The sequence below is a fragment of the Thamnophis elegans genome, chromosome 3 (genome assembly GCF_009769535.1).
Source record: "Thamnophis elegans isolate rThaEle1 chromosome 3, rThaEle1.pri, whole genome shotgun sequence".
Taxonomy (NCBI): Eukaryota; Metazoa; Chordata; class Lepidosauria; order Squamata; family Colubridae; genus Thamnophis; species Thamnophis elegans.
Window position 1 is genome coordinate 87,685,790 of NC_045543.1, and position 22,043 is coordinate 87,707,832.

General features: G+C 36.4%; 1 protein-coding gene across 1 annotated transcript; it reads right to left on the reverse strand.

Moving 5' to 3' along the window:
* Positions 1-671: 671 nt before the first annotated feature.
* LOC116506477 (hippocampus abundant transcript-like protein 1) lies at positions 672-21,766 on the reverse strand. The gene is made up of 8 exons (XM_032214249.1): positions 21,657-21,766; positions 15,746-15,964; positions 11,065-11,178; positions 9,317-9,388; positions 7,142-7,254; positions 5,384-5,481; positions 3,035-3,186; positions 672-2,282 (listed from the first exon to the last, which is right to left on the reverse strand). Exons 1-8 carry the CDS (start codon positions 21,756-21,758, stop codon positions 2,079-2,081), a joined length of 1,074 nt encoding a protein of 357 aa, XP_032070140.1. The 5' UTR covers positions 21,759-21,766; the 3' UTR covers positions 672-2,078.
* Between the last annotated feature and the right edge of the window lie 277 nt (positions 21,767-22,043).

Below are 22,043 nucleotides of genomic sequence, written 5' to 3' on the forward strand. Positions count from 1 at the left end.
GTCACATGGTCACAATTCAGGCATTTCAGAGTCAACTCACTTTTACAATGGTTGAAGCATATTTTGGTCACGTAATCACAATTCACGAACTCCTCAGCCAGCTTCTGACAAAGTCGAGAAGCCGGATTCGCTTAAGGATCACATGAATCACTTAACAACTATGTAATCTGCTTAACAACTGTGATTGGCTTAATGACTGCAAATAAATGGATCGGGTTATGTGACTACTAGCTTAACTACATCACTTAGCAACCAAAATTCAAGTTCCAATTGAGGTCATTAAGTCGAGGACTATCTGTACTAGATCAACAGATTTCTCAAATTGGTAAATTACATTTTATTATTATTGCCTTTGCTTTAGTTGTATCACATCCAACAGTTTGTGAAAGTTGAAATTTGGCAATTATGAGATCCTGATACTGTGGTTTTTTTTCAGTCTTTGAGAAGCCCGATGACAGGTTTGAAATCCCTTCAGTTTACTTTGAATTATTTCTATTGATAAAGATGCTTTTAATAAAGCATCCCATGTAGCATAAATAAGAATTTGTTGGAGAAAAATGCTTGACATTGGGCTGATATGTAGTATCTAGTTAGCAAAAACCCTAAATTATATAAATAATTCATTTATACTTTTAACGGGAGACAAAAGATACCAAAATCATATTACAACCTTGAATAATATAGTTCGCAAATTTATTATGCATTAGGAAGCTTATTAACTTAAAAACAAACTGCATAGTACAAAAGGTTTGATATCTTTGCTTAAGGCGGACCAAGTTTCAAAATATATATATATATATATATTTAAATTTTGTTCCGTCATTACACAATCCTTTATAAAAGCTGTATATCTGTCAGTGCCCCCTCATTACATTTATAAATACAAGATTTACACAGTACCCCATCAGGAAAAAAAGTAGAACTTCTTATAAATATCTACATATATTCATACATATAAAACATTCATAAGAGTACTGTTAGATTTTTGTGTAATGTTCCATTTTTACTGCCACAAAATACACAGAAATCTGTGCAATTTCAAAAATGCTTCTAAAAATTGTAACATGGTACTTTGTAGAAACTAAATCATCTTTTAAAGTCTTTTTAGATAGACATTTCACAATTATAATTCTATGAGATTCTTCAGAGACTGATATGAAGGCTAAATATAGTTGATAACAATGTACACTAAATAGCAGTTAAGGCAGGAGTGAAAGTGGGACAGAAATGTTTCATATGGCAGTTAAAAGACGACAGATGATGCAATAAATACACACGTCAATATAAATTGCCTCAGCACCCATTTAATTAGATCATATGTCAGAACTGGCCACACTGGTGGTGCCAGAAGTGAGCATCACTAATGCTTTCTATCGAAGGAATGATCATCCTTGCCTTGCTCAGGTTTTCAATAGGAGCCCTTTTAATTATCATCTCAGTTAGAGATTTTAAAAACAAGGGTTGAAAATGCACCAATAGTTTATCTTTCAATTGACATTCCCTGCACACTTTTAAATAGTTCGGCAATATTCAATCAATCAGGCAGCATGTTAAGAGAGAGATATAAGACTATATTGATGGAGTGGGATTGTGATAGAAATCTTTGTCAATAATGTTTATTGAAATGAAGTATTCTTTCCAAATCCCCACGAGCTACAAGAGTAGAGAAGCAATGAAGACATTGGGGGGAAAGGGGGGGGGGAGGCTAGCAGGGTTATGGTTTACTCACAGTGAATTTGGGTACTCAAGTATTTAACTACATCTGAAGATCATTTTTCCCAAGATACTGCAATTCCACATTCTCAGTTCAGTGTTGGGTTCAACAATAATTGCATGGATACAAAAAGAAAAACTTGCTTTGGACTGTTCTACAGAAAATCCACAGTTAAGTGGTTGCAATCAGCCTTAATTGAATACCAATGGCCACTTACACATGATATCTTAGGTGAGTGAAATGTGCAAAGCTTTTGACAGATCAAAAGTTCACTCCAAAAGAGAACTGCTCTGGATTCAGAGCTCAGTGCATGGATTATGTCTGCCCAAGGGCTGTCTCTGTTTATCTTAGAAGAAAACTCCTTTCATACGCTGCTATCTTGAAGCAGAGGCTCAATATCCTCATCACTGTCCCGATCTGGACTGTTGCTCTGGATACTGTTGATGCTGTTGCTGTGCTTTCTGGTATTGGCGGCTTTACTGTGCTCGGGGATAAATAAGGCAACCAGAAAGGCTAAGAGGACTGCACATGCTCCAAAAAGGAAAGGAGGGCCAGGTATGACTGAACTCTGTAAAAAGAAAATAAGAAAGACTGAGCAACCACAGATTAGTACAATGTGAACAATGAAGCCACTCACATCCGCATCCTTAACTGCCCAGTAAATAGACAGTTGTATGTGTCACTACTGTGCTACCAACATCAGACTTGCATCGATTTTGACAGTTGTTGGCTGTTGTCGAAAGTTAGAAATTTGTCTTCTCCAGAAATCACACTCCTATTTCATCCCATAATGAAATGAGCCAATAGGAAGCCTTTTGGGTTCTTGGTGTTTTGAAAAGAATCAGACAAAAATTGCCTTGTATGCTTCTACATGTACTGCACCAGGTCTAGGTGAGTGAGAACTGTGAATTGAATTATAATTATTTATAATAAATAATTGTTTTGACAAAGAATTGGATTTTAGAAACGGGGATCCTAAAACATAGTATTTTAACTTGTGAACTGTCAAAATTACACAGCTGATATTATAAGGTCATGTTTCAAAAGAAGCATTCTTCAATCCAAGAAACTGACACAGAACAGAGCTGTTAGAAGGCCAAGGAGACGAACGGCTGGCAACAGCTGAACAACATGAGAAAAACAAGGCAAGAGTACAAAAAGGTTATGTTTTAGCTGGAAAACCAACCCATCAAAAGAATCAACTGCTGATTCACTCCATGTTATGTCTTGCACTTTGAAATGAAGAAATATCAGTCATAGGATGCCTCATCAAGAACTATTAAGAGCCACTCTTCCAAGAAAGATTTATAATCATTTTACCTCATCACTTGGATCCTGCTTAGCAGCCTTATCCTGAACTGGTGCCAAATCATTAAGTTCCACATGGAAGAGAAAGAATATGAAGCCATAGAGAGCAGGGCCAAGTCCATTGCACAGACCTCTGATTCCAGTTATTATCCCTTGGACGACACCTGGGAAAGAGCAAGTTCACAATGAAGGACAAATAATTTATGCCGGCCATTCCCACTTTAAAAAGGCAATGAAAGAGGCTCTACAGACTGCATTTCAAATGGATTCTGGGATCTTATACAGCTATCAAGCTGACTTTCTCCTAAGCTGGCCGAATAGTAACTACCGTATTTTTCGGATTAAAGACGCACCTTTTCCCCTCAAAAGAGGCTGAAAATCTGGATTTGTCTTAATACACTTAATACAGCATTTTTTGCCTCCCGAAACCCCATCCCCTTCACCAAAACGGCTGTGCATAGCTTTTAGAAGGCTTTCAGAGAGCTCTTGGGGGCTGGGGAGTGCAGAAATGAGCAAAAAATGGGCCCCAGGAGCACTCTGTAAGCCTCTTAAAGGCTAGCCATGCCCTTTTTTTTGACAAAAAACAGGGCTGTTTTGCGAAAAACAGGGTGGTTTTGCTCATTTATTGCCCCCCCCCCAGGAGCACTCTACAAGCCTCCTAAGGGCTATTCATGCCCTTTAAAAAAAAGGGGGGGACACCTGTTTTCGTGAAAAACAGGCTGTTTTGGGGAGGTTTGCAGAGTGCAAAATTTATTTATTTTTAATTTGCCTCTTCAAAACCTTGGTATGTCTTACTCCGAAAAATACGGTACCTTTAAAGAGAGATCGGCTAGATTCAAAAATAATGTTGCAGACTAGTAATTAATTTGAGACATAAAACTGCCCTATGAAAGACAGATTTTCTTGTTAGATACTTTCAAAACAACCCAATTAGATCACTGATCTCAACATATTATTTTATACTGAAATGACTATTCCCATTCAATTGTTTTGAATTCTGTATTTCAGAGAATATACAGTGTTCATATAATCTGACATTTAAACATGCTCACATATTCAGTCACCACTAGATGGCATTAGCATCTACTTTCAAACTTCTAAAAACTCTTCAGAGGATACTTAATTATTAACCCCACCCCCAGTTTAAAAGCTTATTTTAGATTACATTATACACTTGTACAAGAAAGGTATTCTATAAAGTGCCAACAACAGTGTATTCCCATTCTTTTTCATCAAAAATTCTAACACAATAATTATTTCTAACACAATAAAAAACTGATAGGGCCTAGTGAGAGAGAATTAAATCACTGTGGGGATTATGACATTTCTATCATTCCCCATTTTCCACCCATCTTCATTTTTTAAAAAAGTGAACCTAAATCACCATTCTTCCAGAAAGAATAATAATAATCTATGTCACAAGCAAACTTCGCTAAAAATAAATGCAAGCTAATCTCACAATAAACTATTGGAAAAAAATAGGATAGAGATTCTCCCCCAGCAAGGAGGTAAAGAGATGGCGGGCAAAATAATGAAAAGTATCCCTGCCCATCACTTGTTCTTGGATATATAGGCTAGCTGCAATGATACCAAAAGGCTGAACTGCACATCTTGTCTACCATGCAAGCTCTGACCTTTCTTATTTGCAGCTCCATGTTGCATGCAATTAGCTAAAGAAAGAGATTATCATCATCAGATTGTCCTTTTGTCACTTGCGATCCTGAGGACGCCTGGGTTTGTACTGCTAAAGAGTTTGCTTTGGAACTTCTTACCCCACACAAGCTATATCCCCAAAAGAAAATCACCCTCAAAAAATTCTCCAAGCTAAAGAAATATCATTTACGAAGAATCACACTATGTGTAACTTGCCTCTTCTTGCACGCACAAGGGGCAACAAAAAATATACAGACTGTACTCCTTTCAAAAGTTATTGCAAGACTACTAACTGGAAGCCCTCAACTTACATCAGTTCAGTTAGTGACTGTTTGAAGTATGACAATGGCACTGAAAAAAGAGACCTATGACCATTTTTCACCCTTACAATCATTGCAGCATCCCCATGGTCATGTGATCAACATTCAGATACATGACAGTTGCAGTGTCCCGGGGTCACGTGATCACCTTTTGTGACTTGACAAGCAAAGTCAGTTGGGAAGTCAAATTCACAACTGTGTTACTAACTTAACAGCAGCGATGCGCTTAACAACTATGGCAAGAAAGGTCGTAAATTGGGGCAAAACACTTTAACAGCTTAGTAACAGAAATTACTTTTCTAAAGCACAAAAATTAGACATCCCCAGTAATGTTAGAGGGGGAAACAGCTACAAGATCAGTTTTGTAGAAAAATAACCTTGCTTTCACCTTGTTGATCTGAATCTGCGTTTCGTGACACAAGAGCACTGATTGCTGGGAATGTGATACTTGACATACTTGCAACAGCTCCAGCTGCCCATATCATCCTAAGCACAAGAAAACATAATGCTATATAATTTAAAAGGAAGGATCCATTTAGTAGGGTTTTTTAAACATTTTAAAGAATTATCCAGGTAGTTATATATACTGTATATATACATTTTTTTGTTCTCTGATCTTGATACAAACATTTGAAATAGTATTGCCAGGTTCTGCTCAGCAGCTTCAAACATGTAAAAACAACGGTTCACCAGGACAATAATTAAGTTAGTTGGTTTTAGGTAACCAGCAATAAGGGTAAGAGAGATAAAATTATATATTTTAGGTCAAAATATATATTACTCTTTTTTCACTTGCTTTAGCACTATATTTTTCTGTATTTAAAAATATGCCATTCATATTGAGAATCTTGGTGTGTTTTTTAATTAAAATTATTTTGCCTATTTGGATATTATTGGTTGCAGATCATAATAATGATTGATTGAAGATGTCTCTACAAATGTTATGTATTTTGTTAGTTGTCTCAGATCTAAAGTCAGGCTTTGTATCACAGCTGCTAAAAATGTGGATACCCATGGAAAGTTTTTCATTCTACCAGCTATAAAACAAAGAGAATTGCACCCAAAATATAAGCTGGTAGAAAATGTTGCTAACCCCCCCCCTCCCTGTTAATAAGTCAGATTTATTATTACCATGTTGCATTGCCATAGTATGAGCTGTACTGGCTACCAGCTTGTTTCCAAGAAACTGGTTATTGCCTATAAAGCCCAACATGACTTGAGATATGGGTATCTTTCGAGAGCACCTCTTCCAGGAAGAAATGGCCCTAACTAGTGCAGAGAAAATACCTACTGGAGTATCTATTAGAAGAGGATTCAAAAAGGGACATTATCTGTGAAAGCACCTGCCTTCTATAGAATAACTTCCCTTATTCAATTATTTATTAAGTTCTGACTACTCTGAAAGGCCTTTGGAAGCTAAAACTTTGCTGTCATGTGTGAGATGCATCATAAATACTATGTGATAAAATATTACTTTGAGAGGATATATTTATAGTTTTTCTTGTTCTCTGTGTCTCTCTGCCTGTCTGTCTCTCCCTCTCTCTCTCTTTCTATTTTTTTTCTCTTTCTCCCTCTCTCTCCTCCTCCCCCCCTCTCAAAATAAGCCATTATATCTTTCTATTAAAAAGTGCCTGATTTCAAAATTTAGCAAACCAAAATATGGCAGTTGCCTTTATCCCTTGTCACACATTACCAGGCTGCAACTACATTTTTCCTTTAAAATCTATTTTGTCCCCAGCCGCAGTTCAAATTCTACGTTTTGACATATAATGTTGTCAATAACTTAGAACTTGGTAAACGACTTAAGATCTTGGCCAATGGTTATTAGCCTTGATGTCAGCGTATCTATCTCTGAAGGCCATCAGCATGGAGACCACTTGTGCACTTGGTTGGCCAAGATGAAGACTGACTCCTAGACTAGAAGGGCAAAGTATCTGATTCAGCAGAGCATCATGTTCTTAAAGCACCTCTTCCTATAACATCCTATCCAATAACCATGGAGTTATTACATCTATGAGTTAGAACTGTACATAAAAATATGGCCCAGGTAGATCTACTGTACCCTCCAAGCCCACAAGTACACAACTGAATTGTTAAAAACAAAATTAGGAAGAGTCAGTTAAAAACACATCTGCACTGCACTTACCAAGGCTGAGAGCCAAAACCATACCAGGCCAGCTGGAACATCTGAAAACCAAGGCCAAGCAGTACTGTGTTTTTGTTCCCTATAGTCTTCATTAGGATGCTGAGAAAAACAGTCTACAAAAGTCAAAAATATATTATACAATTTATTTATAAATCAGTATCTGAATAAACGCAGAGGCAAAAAGAAAATATTTTAAAATTAATTTGTATGGCTGTGCAAAAATCATCTGAAACCGATATCAATTTTTCATTTATTATCTCCTTTTAATGACCTCATAATCCCTTGCGGGGTGAAGTCTGGGCAACTGAATACAGCTGAGTGTTTACTGGCCGGATGCCCTTCCTGTTACCAATGCAGAGTTATATTCAGCAGATATATTCTCATCGTGCCCAGAGAGAGAAATATCTGCCTCTACCTAGGATTGAACTCACAGCCTCCTGATTGTGAGGCAAGAGCTCCATCTGTAGGCCACTGCACCACTCATCAATTTTTCATTTATGTGTGCACAATTTCAGCATCAACATGGGGGGGGGGGGGGGGGGCTTTCAAAACTACAACCAAAGCCTTGATATATTTCCAAGGAAAGACCTTGATAAAAGCACTAACAAAAAAAAGTCTTCCAAAAGAATATATGATTCTTTGTTAAGAAAGCTGCTAGGTGAAGTCAAACATTCCTTGCAAACAAGCAAGGTCAACTGTCTACTAGTACAATGTAATGTTGCCCCTGAAAAATGTTGGAAACTGCAACTGCTACAAACGCCATGTGACGAGGAAGCTGATGGGAACCACAAGTGGTCCTTGCTTATCAGTACCATATTTTTCAGATTATAAGACGCAATGGAGTATAAGACGCACCAAGATTTTGAAGAGGCTTTTTTTAAAAAAAAAATGGTTTTGCACTTTGCAGTCCTCCCAAATCCTCTGCACACCTGTTTTTTGCAAAAACCAGGACATGCGTAGGCTTTGGGAGGCTTTTAGAGTGCTCCTGGGGGTTGGAGAGGACATAAATGAGCAAAAGCCAGCCCATTTTTTCACTCATTTTTGCCCTCCCCAGCTCCAAGGAGCACTTTGCAGGCCTCCCAGACCCTCTGCACGTCCTTTTTTGCGAAAAACAGGATGCATGGAGGCAGGATTTCAGGCCAAAAATGCTGTATTCAGTGTATAAGATGTACCCATATTTGTACCCGCTTTGGGGGGGGTGTCAATGGGGGGGGGGAGAGTGCATCTTATATTCCAAAAAATACATTTGTAAGTTTGCTCAGTGACAGTCTGAAGTTACAATTTGTGAAAAAGTTGCACCAGTCACAGTGCCCCCCTCTCCCCAATTGACTGTAATTTGGGCATTTGGCAACCAGTGCATGCATTTATGATAGTCGCAGTGTCCGATGGTCACATGATAATATTTACAACTTTCATAGCCAGCTTCTGACAAGCAAAGTCAACGGCGAAGCCGGCAGGAAGTTGCAAGTCATGGTCACAGGACAACACACTTAACAATTGCAGGTGATTCTCTTCCCGCAGCCAGAACTAACATAAGGAGTGTGGTGTTTCACTTTACAACATGTCACTTTAGTGACAGAATTGCTGGTCCCAATTGCAGATTGGTAAATTAGGACTACCCGTACACGTATTCTGTGTGATCCTCTACTAGGTGATAGTTTGTTTCCAAGTTCAGTTTTAAGTGCCTCATTTTCACTTTTTAAGCACTGATCAGCTTTATGCTAGAGAACCATTTTCTTCCATAGGCTCTACCAACATGTATCAATCATAACCTAAAATATTTTTTAAAATGTTCACTCTGTGAACGATAATCAGGACAAAGGTTTCTGTTGAAGAATCTTTGCCAACTGATAAGACTCCAATACTCTGTCAGCATCTGGTAAAATAAACATGCTTTTAACATTCTGATTGTTCTTATTTAATGCAATTTTTGGACTGATATATTAAATATTCATAATTCTGTTAAGCATTTTTGAATTATTCTGTTAGACATTAATTTGATATAAAATATGTACTTTTTGTAATGTTTTTCTTTATTTTATAGTAGTTAGGTCCTACATAGATATTTCATTTCCACATACATAATTTGCAAAGTACATTTCATCACTTAATTAATACATTTTAATTATGTGTGTTTGTTGCAATTTTTTAAAATCTTATTAAAATTATGCTTACCTGAGCAACTATAGAAAGAATGCCAATCACAGCTATGAATGTTGCAATGCTTGCATACTCAAATTTTATCACCTGTAAATAAATCAAACAAAATTTGTACTTAAAACTTCACAGCTACTGAAAATCTTTTTCGGAAAAAGGAATGATTATAGTAGCTACAGAAAGTAAATTTACAAACAGAAAACAAACTTGAATAGAACACCAAACCTAAGGTGATTTTTGTGAAGTATATAACTCCTAAAAAAAAACCTGTAGTAAAGTAGTATCGGTAGTATAGTAGTATAGGTAGGTAGGTAGGTAGGTAGGTAGGTAGGTAGGTAGGTGGGTGGGTAGGTAGGTAATTACTAAGCAGGCTCCCCCAATCTGGATATCTTTCAGATGATTTGGGTTACAATTCCATGATATACTAAGGTCAGAGATCACAGAAATTATAGCTCAAAATGTCTGGAAGGCATGAAATTGGGAAGATGTTTTTAAATAATGGCTGTCTTTCTGGAAATCAGGCCTTCATGGTGAAATTAACATCTTGTCTCCAACTAAAAGTTATAGATTGCTATCACATTTATCTGCCTTTGTGCTATTTCTTAATTTTTTATGAACTTTTAAGAGAATTCTGAAAGAATGGCTAGAGAAATATTTTAAGGAAATCTCTGCCATCAATAAGATGTCAAATTTATATAGCAAATAATAATATCGTTTTATTTCTTCATTACAATAACAGGTTTTTGGTTGCTTACTTGCTTTTTCTTAGAAAAATCAGAAATGTGAGAGATCAGATTTGGTATGTGATTTGCAGTCAAATAGTATATACATATATATGGATATTTATTTATATATATAAAGTTTGGAATCTACCTTTTCAGTCTATGGAAGAAGACTGTCATGATTAGAGTAAGCAATATTATGTTACTTCAGGGAAAATTTTAAATTGAAAAAGTCTGTTGTTTGTAAAATAAGATTACAGGTAATTCTTGACTTATGGCCATTTGCTTAGCAATCATTTGAAGTTATGAAGGTGCTAATAAGTGGACCAGTCCTCACACTTACAACCATTTCAACAATCCCACTGTAACATGATAGTGATCCAAGAGTTTGTCAATCAGCTCATTCATGTTTGCAACAGCATCCCAGTGATCACCATTTGTGATCTTCCTAGCTGACTTCTAATCAATGGACGAAGCTGGGTTGGTTTAACATCTGAGTGATTCAATTAAAGACAACAGCAAAAAAAAAAAGTCATCCAATTGGGTGAAGTCATGTGATCATTCACTTAACAATCACATTGTTAAGTGACCAAAGTTCTGGTCTCAATTGTGATTTAAATTGAGGAATATTTACAATGCATTGGGTTAAACGTTAGAGCTCCTTCAGATAAGTTAGAATCACATGCGAGGCCCAAAACATGGGAGTTATTTCTCATTCATATCTCCTATAATTTCACTGAATTTCCAAAGTAGCTTTTATATGCATTTGGGAGAAAAGAAAAAAATATGTGGGTTGATATTAAGGAAATTGGATTATGGGAACCATTTTAAGGGGTTAAAAAGGATCCTCAAGAGTTTGTAATCTGTTAACATTTCATGAATGGGAAACGTCCTGTGCAAAACAGGTATTTATTTTGTCAGGTGGTTCACAGGCATGCTTTCAATTTCTTCTGTGCCCACAAGTCCAACAAAGCTGAAAACTCCATTTTAAAGCTTTGTTCAAGACAACTAGTTAGACAATGAAAAATGTTGGAAACTACTTACTTGTCTCAAATAAAGGAAAAAACTAGAATATTGGCCAGCTTCAGGGAGGTAAGAAAGAAAAACAGTGATGCAGGTCAACAAGATTGTAGAATCTTTTCCAACTTTTCTCAAAGACTGTCAAAAGATAGAGGAAAAATAAGGTAAGACAAAACAGAAATAAATGAATTATTTCTATAATTTATTAATTATAGTATTCATGTATTCATTCAATTTGTGTCTAACATTGATGAAAAGACGCTTGGTAACCAACAATAAAAACGCCACAGAATAATAAATAAAGCTCAGGAAACTAACAAATTCAGGGACTTATTCCCTCAAGTATGTGTTATGAGGTACATTGCAATTTTAAAAAGAATGCAATTCCACCTTACTTGGGTTCAGTTTTGGACTATTTTGTCTCATCAAGACTCTTACAATCTGTTGATATTATGCCAAAATATTGACAGAATCTACTGTATGGGACAGGGTAAGAATGAATAATTAGATAGCATCAGATGACATCCAAAATTGACTGACTGGAATCCCTTAAAATTTAATGTAAAAGTTAAAAGAGTGAACCATCTGGCATTGTACAAAAGTGCAGCCAGTGAACCAATCTCTCTTTCCCTGCCCTGACTGGAATTGTTCATTAAGAAACAAGAACTTTTATAACACAGCCTCCAGTCTCCAATCCCTCTAAGAAGTACATAAGTCTACAGTATCAAAGTTAACTGAGATATTTAAAAGAACAGTAGAAATGCACCAGGTTTTAAAAGCTATTCACAAAGTGTTCTGATCCTGCGTGTAGACCTGAACTCAAATAACACACTTTGTTTAGAATGTTCTGCAATTGTGCACTGATCATTATCCCTATTTCAAAAATGAGAATTTAGAGACAGAACAATGCTTGCCAAGGACAGATAGACTCAGTGAGCCATCTCTTAAGGAGTAAGCTCCTTCAAAGCTGTTGGCATCAATCCCTCTTACAATGAGATACTGATAAGAGTCCCACGTCCAATTTATCATATTCTTTCCCTAATCTTCCAAAGAAGCCAGGACTGGCAAAGATCCAGTCTAGTACGGAGTAAGGAAGATGACCTTGACAAACATAGATCAAAATCCATTACCAAAGCAACTTGGAGAAAAACAAGGTATACATCACGCATAAGTGGCTCAGAAAGACAACTTAAATCATGTGGGTATAAAAATGGAAGAGGCACAGCATTCTCAGATATTTGTTGTTATAGTCATCTCTCAATTAAAGTAGTCTTAGCCTTTTGGGGCAGTTGTTTCTTGGTCTGGTCTACCTGATGTGGTTGGCCAATCCACAGGTAAGAGCCAAGATAACATTTTTTCACTTCATTTGTTCCTGATAATACAACACGTGAATGTTCCAGTCATTACAACAAATTCTGCACACAAATAGTCAAGATTTTGGAGAATACGAAAGGCTTTGTTTGCCAAATGCCACATAAACAAGTTGCAGCAGCCAAGAAGGAGCTCTAACTAAGTTCTTCCCAAAGGGAGTTTGCCACCTAAACAAGGTTACTGGCTGAGAGTTCTCCAAGATAGTAGAATAGCTGCTTCACTTCTTTTTTAACCCCTACATTGGTTTGAAAATAAGTCTGTATCCTGCTCAGCATCACTTTTTGTCTTCAGTTGGCACCTAAGGTGTTGCTTCTCCAATGTCACCTCCCAGAAGTCATCAGTAAATTTGAGAGATATCTAGAATTGGCCAAGAGAGGCTGTCTGGAATTAATCACACTGTCTGCCTTCATAGGCTTCCATTGCCAATGCTAATCAGGTCACTCAACAAAACTGTTCTCAAGACTATGAGAAAGTACCAATGTTCCTGTCAGAATCCATCTGGAACTGAGGTGCCTAAGGGTAACCATGTTAATCAACCAATTGTGATTAACCATAGGTAGCAATGAATCTAACCTGAAGGAAAATGGCAAAAAGCTAATAGAAAAATACTCCATATCCAGATAACTAATCATCTGCTCCAGAGCAAAGTCAGAGTCACCATGAGATTGCCTACATCTGCTGAGACTGAGTTTTATTGGGACAAGCCAATATAGGTAGTCCTCAACTTACGAAAATTCATGTAGTGTCCATTTAAAGATACAATGGCACTGAAAAAAGTGACTTGTGACCATTTTTCATAACCTTGCAGCATACCTGTGGTCACATGATCAAAATTCAGATGCTTGGCAACTGACAGCTTCTTTAGTGTCTCAGGTTCATGTGATCACTTTTCCTGAACCTTCTGACAATCGTAGTCAAAGGAGAAGCCATGTTCACTTAACAACCATCTTACTAACATAACAACTGCTGTGATAGACTTAATAACTGTGGCAAGAAAGGTCACAAATTAGGACAAAACTCACTTAACAAATATGTCACAGCAACATATATTTGGACTCAATTTTGGTCATAAGTCAAGGACTACCTGTAACTGCCATGGAAATTATGAACTCTAAAACTGTACCTAACCCTGCCCCAAAAGGTTTGGAGATTTCAGTCATTCAACACCTACATGGACTCTATATGTACTCTAAAACCAAGACCAGGTTAAGCAAATTGGGAAGGTTCCTGCAAGGGAAGGTAATACACCTGTGGGGATTTCTAACTTGTCTTTGCAGCCTATTTAATACATAGGCATTCATATCCCACTATTTCAAGAGTAAAGTCCTTAGTTACACACCAAGCAGGCTAGTTTAAAATCCAACACCAACCCTCCGCCTGACTTGAAACCTTGGACAGGACATCTCTAACAGGGTCATCACTGCATGCTCCTGAAGACAGAATCTAAATGGAGCAACAAATAAAAGTAGTGCTGATGTTGAGAAACTTTTTTTATTGATTCTAACTTCTCACACACTGCCAAGCATGACCTTTCAGGAAATTCTCTTGACTTGCAGAAGGATTTCAGAGAAAGATCCAAGGGGGTCAGCTATCCATATTTGATCATAACCAAGAGAAAAGAGGGTTAGGGTTATATTATATATGCCATATTATATTAACTTCTTGATTTAAGGGGACTAAAGCTGAAGTATATTAGTATTTCTAAAAAGGGATTATCATGAGTCCAGAGAAATGGTAAGAAGGATTCTAGGACAGAGAAGCTCAGGAGAAAAGACAACTGGGACAGATGAAGGTTCTCCAAAGGGAAGACTAAAAGCATACTGCAATTCCAGTGCTGAAAATCTAGTAAAAAGCAGATATATTTATCCACAGGCCAATAATCAAGTTGCCCGGAATTGCTTTAGATAATGAGATGGATAGCACATAAATTTAACAAAATAAAATAAATCCATCTTTCTAGTTTGAGTAAGATTAAGATTACTCATATTTAATTAATCCTATAGTCCCAGAATACAAATTGCTAAGCAGATAGTCCTCGATTTACAACAGTTCATTTACAGACTGTTGAAAGTTACAATGGCATCAAAAAAGTGTCTTATGACCATTTTTCGCACTTGTGACTGTTGCAGCATGGTCACATGATCAAAATCCAAATACTTGGCAACTGACTCACATTTATGAGGGTTGCAGTGTCCAAGATCATGTGATCACCTTTTGCAGCCTTCTGACAGCAAAGTCAAAGGAGAAAACCAGATTCACTTGTGTTATTGATTTAACAATGCAGTGATTCACTTAACAATGTGGCAAGAAAAGTCATAAAATGGGGCAAAACTCACTTAACAACTGTCTCGCTTAGCAACCTAAATTTTGGACTCAACTGTGGTCATAGGTCGAGGACTACCTGTAGTAAGGTTGGCATAACTTTATAAAGAGAAAAAGGAATGAGTGGCAGAGTGATGAGACAAAGCTCCAGAAATCTGGATATCCATTCATAGAACTGTCATGTAAATTCTGAGGCACTTTGGATTAAAACAGGAAAAGCTAACAACTCCCACCATCATATTGGAAAGGATAGAAACTCTGATAAACAGTTCTCTCCCACAACCTGTTTTCTCCTTTCAGATAAAATAATTTTGTATTGGTTTGCTTCAGTGCATTATTAATGTGACAGTGTATTAAATATTCTTCTTATTGATGATTCCCTAAATTCATCTGGGCAGTTGCCCATAGTAACTAAAAGCTTGACTTTGGGTCAAATTAATCAGGAGGGCACTTAACGGTATACTTTCTGAGCAAAAATAAAAATTGTTCATCCAATAATTGATTCTACTTTCTAAACGGAATGAAGCTAACTTCCAATTAGTAACAATCTGCCTGTCCTCAAAGTTAGTGAAGCCAGACCACAGGAATTGTGCATGTTGCTTTTATTTTCATTTCATAACACCAGATTTAAACATGATCTGAACTGTTTTAGAAGTCAGGATAAATGAAATAATAGAAAAGCATACAAAGGCTGAGTATTTCATTTGCTACCTTTTCAATTCCACACTGACTTATCTGATAAGAATTCTCTTGCCTGCCATAATGTTAAACAGACAGTTATGTTAAATATTATAAAAGGTTCTGTAGGATTTTACCATCACTAGTACTAATACCTTATTGCCCACAGCAATATTCTAGACATAATTAGAAAGTTATATGTATAAATAACATATGGTTAAAAAAATAGCTTCATGCTTGTTTGACAGAATTTCATTTTAATCAATCCATTCAAAATACATTTTCTTTCACAAATGAAAAAGTGAAAACAGAAGAAATATGACTGGCTACTTACCGCAAAGGGATCTGCTTGTTCCCATGATATAAGAGCTCCCCATGAAGGTGGTCTCATTTTTTCAGGTAGAGATTCTGGTACAACTAGTAGTATGAAACAGATATCTACAACAGCCACCACTGTAGCAACTAACACTACCATGTTATCACCGTACAAATTAGACAGATGTGCTCCAATAGCAGGACTAGTTACTAAACTTGCTGCAAACGTAGCAGATACCTAGATATAAGGAGAAAAAATATAAAAGGTAATACTTTGATAGAAGAAAAATTAACACAATTAAAAGTTAATTTCAACACTAACAAGACAGAGATGTTCTGACCTGGACAAAGGCATGTATACATCGTAGAAAAGTGACTATTAAAGCCCAGTTCTAGAGGAAAAATCTGATAAAGCCTTATCAATCCATCACAGAATATTCAGGAAATGACATTAAATCATTGTGGCCCAATCCTTCTTCTTAAGGTAAGGTAGAATATCCCTTCTAATTCATCAAGCTTTCCTTATTTTTTTTTTAATTTCAAGGTTGATTTAGCTTGAACTTATTTATAAGTGATTCACCAAATATTTTCTGATATTAGCAAAATGAACAAGGAGCCGTAGGTACATTTCTGCAAATAATTCAGCCTACCCACCTGCTTTGGGAGAAGGGATTTGCAAGTACCAGATTTTTTTCTATAGGCTATGCAAAGAATCCATTAGGTTGTAGACGAATCTCATTACACCTAAATTTGTAAATTGCCCTATTTTGCTTCCAACCAGCATGCTGATGATCAAGTTGAGCTGCAAAATCATCATCCTTCTCATTGTCAACTACTATTTCCCACTGATCTATCACAGCTCACCATGCTTTCTTAGTTAGCATCTCATTTTGTACTAACATGGAAAAAAAATGGGGAGGGGCAACATGATTCTGAAATATCCTCAGCAGCATTAATAAACATTTACCAAATAATTTATACTGCAGAGATATAAATAGCAATACTAAACACTCCTTTCCAGGAAATGGATTTGTGGATGCAAGTTACAAAGCCATGATAGTGCCTTTAAAGTAAGCATGCATATTTTCTGTCTCCCTCTTCGCTTACACTGTACAAGCAATTTAGAGACACAGAATTTCTACTCCAGAATTCTGACGGCATTTAAAGGTTTTTTCTTTACTATCAATATTTTGAGGTGTGGCCTTTCTTGTTGTTCTAAGCTTTATTTGCTATTGTGGTAAGGAGTGGTTTACATGCTGTAACATTGCCTTATTTAGGTGTGAACTGAAATTTTCTTTCATGGAAAGGCAGCATTATGTTAAAAAGTGGTACTTGAAAATAAATCTCCTCCAATCTCTTGATAGTATCATAATTTTTCAGTATTAAAAGTCACTAACAATTATTTGAATTTCATTATTATCATCATAGTGGTGATTAGGACTTTTATTTTGAGGTACATTTATCTCGTTGCATTCAATATTAATGTAGGTATTGCAAACAGTATTGCAATATCAATTATTGGAATTACTATTTCAGAAATTCTCATACTAATACAAAGAGTCATAATTTCTCAACCGCAATGTTCTTCTATGGCCTTTCATTTACTTAAATCCTTTTTTCATTAGTCTGTCATGTGATTCTTTTGGCTCGAACAATTCAATCAACAATTCAATTTTCCATTTCTTTAATTTATTTTCAAATCCTAGCACAATATTACAATTATATTGCTGAACCTTATAGCAATAGTAATAGCACTTAGACTTATATACTGCTTTACAGTGCTTTACAGCCCTCTCTAAGTGGTTTACAGAGTCAGCATATTTTCCCCAACAATCTGGGTCCTCATTTTACCCACCTCAGAAGGATGGAAAGCTAAGTCAATCTTGAGCCTGGTGAGATTTGAACTGCCAAATTGCAGTCAGCAGAAGTAGCCTGCAGTACTGCACTCTAGCCACTGTGCAACCATGGCTCATAACTTTTTAGATGGCTAAAAATATAAGTTATCTTCTATTTTTATCTTCAAATCAATATTGTTGCCAAAATTAAAAAGCTGGTTTTGAACATTATTCCTTTTTTTAAGGGGGACATGAAAGAAACCCCCAACTGGGCAAGCACGATGTCACTGTTCAATCCTTTCAACCTGGAAGCACTTAGATCAGGGGTCGGCAACCTAAAACACTAAAAGAGCCATTTGGACCTGTTTCCCACGGAAAAGAAAACATGGGAGCCACAAAACCCTTCCCGTGCTGACTATTCCTGAGCGGCCACAAAGCTAGCATATGTAGTTGAATTAAAACATTCTGTTTTCTTCTGAAACTGCTACTTTCTTGGATTATCCATGGTTGGCCTACCAGGGGTTGAAAAGCTCAATAAATTGTGTGCTGATGGGTGTCACATATTGGTGGCTGTGACACATATTTTGAGCAACAGGGAGCTGCGATCAGAGGGATGAAAGAGCCACAGGTGGCTCTAGAGCCACAGGTTGGTGACCCCTGACTTAGATGCTTCCGACAGGAATGTAGAAGTAGTAGTATCCCTTTTTTGGATGTGGATTCAGGTGAATAGATAGGATGCTCACCATTATGCCCCCTGCCACTTGTGAGCTAGTTTCATGTCCCTCTTTGCTTTTGAGGAGAACCAAGTCAAGCATGAATGCAGGATCATTTTGGAAGAGTTTTTCCCTAAATTTTAACAGCTACCTTTGAAGATCATGCAAAAATTGCAGCTGGAGAAATAGCAATAGCACTAGACTTATATACAGCTTTATAGTGCTTACAACCCTCTTAAGTGGTTTACAGAGTCAGCATATTGCCCCCAACAATTTGGGTCCTAGGTTTACCCATCTCGGAAGGATGAGGCGGAGTCAACCTTGAGCCAGTGGGATTTGAACTGCTGAACTGCAGCTAGCAGTCAGCTGAAGTAGCCTGCAGTACTGCACTCTAACACTGTGCCACCGAGGTTCATCGAGAAAAATGCAGCAATCTACCTACCTGGTGTTAGGCACAAATGCACTTTATATTTGTGCTACAGAATTTGCAGCAACTGAGTAATAATTCTGGACACATTTAGAGTGCTGGTTTTAACTTATAAAAGCCTATATAGCTTTGAATTAAATTATGTTTGAAACTGTTTCCTCAACCAATCAATCATGGGAATATTGCTTGTGAGAATTAACTGTTACTCCAATTTTAAACTGCATGCTTGGATTTTTAACTATTATTTGCTTTGTACAGAGTGTATTTATCAATGTTTCATAAAATATTGCACTTTTGGATCCATCAAGATTCTAATGATTGCAATCTAATCAATAACACAAAGTTTTTTTTAAAAATAGGAATCCTCTTTATCACCATCTCAGAAGTTTAACTGTGTGTTCAGGAAAACATTTTTCTGATATTAACAACTTTCATTTTACTAAGGGGTTGCTAAAGTACTCAGAAACTAATGACACAACAAAAGTTCATGCATTAAAAGCATGATACTGTTTCCTGATAATTATCAGGAATTAAAAAATGACTTCAGCAAAACAGTGCTACATGAAGGTGATTCAATTGTCTTCTTCATTATAGTACTGTTTTGCTGAAGTCATTTTTTAAATTAGATCCACATTTTGTGGCTTTGATTTGAAAGCTGAGTTAGAATAGGAAATATTCATAATAATATTTATACTACAGGTAGTCCTTGCTTAACTATGGTGATTGTGATCGGGAACTCTGTGGCTAAACCATGTGGTCATAAGCATGATGTCACGTGACCACAGAAATTGCAGTAGTTTTCGTTACCATAGTTAGGTGAATCCCATTTGGTCATATATCCCATTGTCATGTGATTACCATTTGCAACCTCATGTCAGTTTCCCTATTGCCCTTTGCTTGTTGGAGGTCAGCAACAAAGGTTACAAATGATGATCATATGACCATAGGATGCTCTAACCACTGTAACTGCTAGCCAAAAGCTAAACTCCCAAATCATGAATCACACTGCAATGAGCTACAACTACAAGGGTACAGTCAAAAGTCCCCTCATTCAGGACCATAGTAATTTCAAACAGTAGCTTTATGTGGTTGATGAACAAGGCTACCTGTATTACAAAAGATGCTTACTATAAATATCTATGGAGATTCTCAAGTCATCCAGATCATGGCTGTCCCAAAGGTGCTTTTTCAAGAGGCAATGGACTTTTCTGGTTTTTCTTTGAAGAGGTTTCACTTCTCATCAAGAAGCTTCTTCAGCTCAAACTGGATAATGATCCTTCCATTCCCCACCACCCAGTCAGAGCTGAAGAAGCTTCTTGAATGAGAAGCAAATATCTTCAAACTGGTCAGAAAGCCCGGTTGCCTCTTGAAAAAGCATCTTTGGGACTTACTATAAATCCTTTATAAGAAAAAAGAAGGGTGGGTTTAAAACCTACGGCTATCTAGATTTTTGAATACAATACTCTCCCAAAATTCAAAAATTATTCATTGCCAAATCACAGAAACATACAAATGCAGTGCTTTATATATTAGAAACTAACTGCTACAGAGGTATAGAAGAGGAAATAGAAAACCACAGTTTTTATCTAGAGCTTCAGTTACACCCTTTGAAATCAACAATTATCTACAGCTCATCTTGAACCATATATTCCCTTTTCACAGGTCTTTGAGTTCTAGGTATTTATTTGCTTAATAAATAAGTAACTGTCTAAAATTTAGCAACAACTCTGCAGCATACCTAGTCATCCAAACTATTTTGAATGCCTTCTTGGATATCTTTTACATAACTAGTGTCATTCATTATATACATGTACCTCCTTATCTCCAAAACAATACATGCCAAAAATTTGTAACCAGTATCTCATTATACTTAGCTCCTATGCAAAAGAACAGAGCCCACATCATTAGAGGAAACTTTCAATTTTTGATTGGAAATGTTTTTAATTCTGCAGGATACTCTAGGATTCATTGTACTATGACTTCCAATGCAGAAAGAAATGAAGATTGGCTTTATTATGATGTAGCTGAAATATTATGAAAGTCCTCGATTTCTTATCTTGAACATCAACAACAAAGATGAACGTTCCTTTCCATAATCCATGTGTTACGACACACTAATTTAAAAATGTCTGTTTCATTCCACCATTTTGAAAATGATCATTATTAGGTAAGTATTCACGACAATCTTTACCACCTGCACTTCAGTAGTTCCTGTTCTCTCCTTGTTCTCTCTATTTACATGATTATACTTTTATCCCACTTATCAGAAGACACTGCTTCATACGTGTCTGACATAAATTGTATTTCACAAAACTACAGGGCTTCATTTAATACTGTCGGTTATTTAAATACCAAACAGTGCTTTGTTGCTTCTACTGTATCCAACTAACACAGCTACTCCCACACACCATAAATTGAATCCTGCTGTGTTCACTTACTTTAACCAGCATCTATATTAAAAAGTATTCCACTGTGTCAAAGAAAAGCATTTTAATACATTTTATGCTAACATTTGCAGAAGATTAAAGCAATAGTTTCCACCATTACTGATAATGTTCCACAAACTGGCCAATTAAGAGTCAGTATTCACTCATAAAGCATCCAAGCTATAAGGATGTGTAATCAGTTGACCAGGACATATTATTATCTCTTTATAAACTGTTAAGATGAAGAAAAGAATTGAATTCTTGGATTGGTCTACCTTGTGGGGCTGACAAACCTTCTTTCTATTTAATGGACTTGCCTATTCTTGGGGATGCTATATACAAGACCTTTTTTCCTCTCCATTAGACATCATGTACAGGAATAGAGCTATTATAATTTCTAAAACCATAGTTTCAATTTTTTTTAAGCACTATCACATTTTTTAAAAATCAGAAATTATTAGTGAATGCTTACATGATATGCAAGAAACCAAAGTACACATTGTGTCAAAGAATTAAGAAACATTCTTACCAGTCCGTAAGCAGTGCTTCTCTCATGTTCTTGAGTTATATCAGCTACATACGCAAATATGACAGAGAATGTAACAGCAAAAATCCCAGATACAGAAATCATTGCAAAATACCACCTGCAAAATCAGACCACATTTATGAATTGTAGCTACATAAAAAAACTGTAAACATACTCAAGAAAAGCAAACGTTTAGATTATTTCTCAATTAGATTTATATCCCATCCATGTTCAAAGACTCCTTGCCAAGTGTACTTATAGTATACTAGCTTAAAAGACTTACAATGATTCACTATACTGATTCACTTACACTGATTTAACACAAATGCAAGAAAGTTTAGATCTATTTTCTTAATACAGTCCCCTCCACCCAAGTGCCCCCCCCCCCCA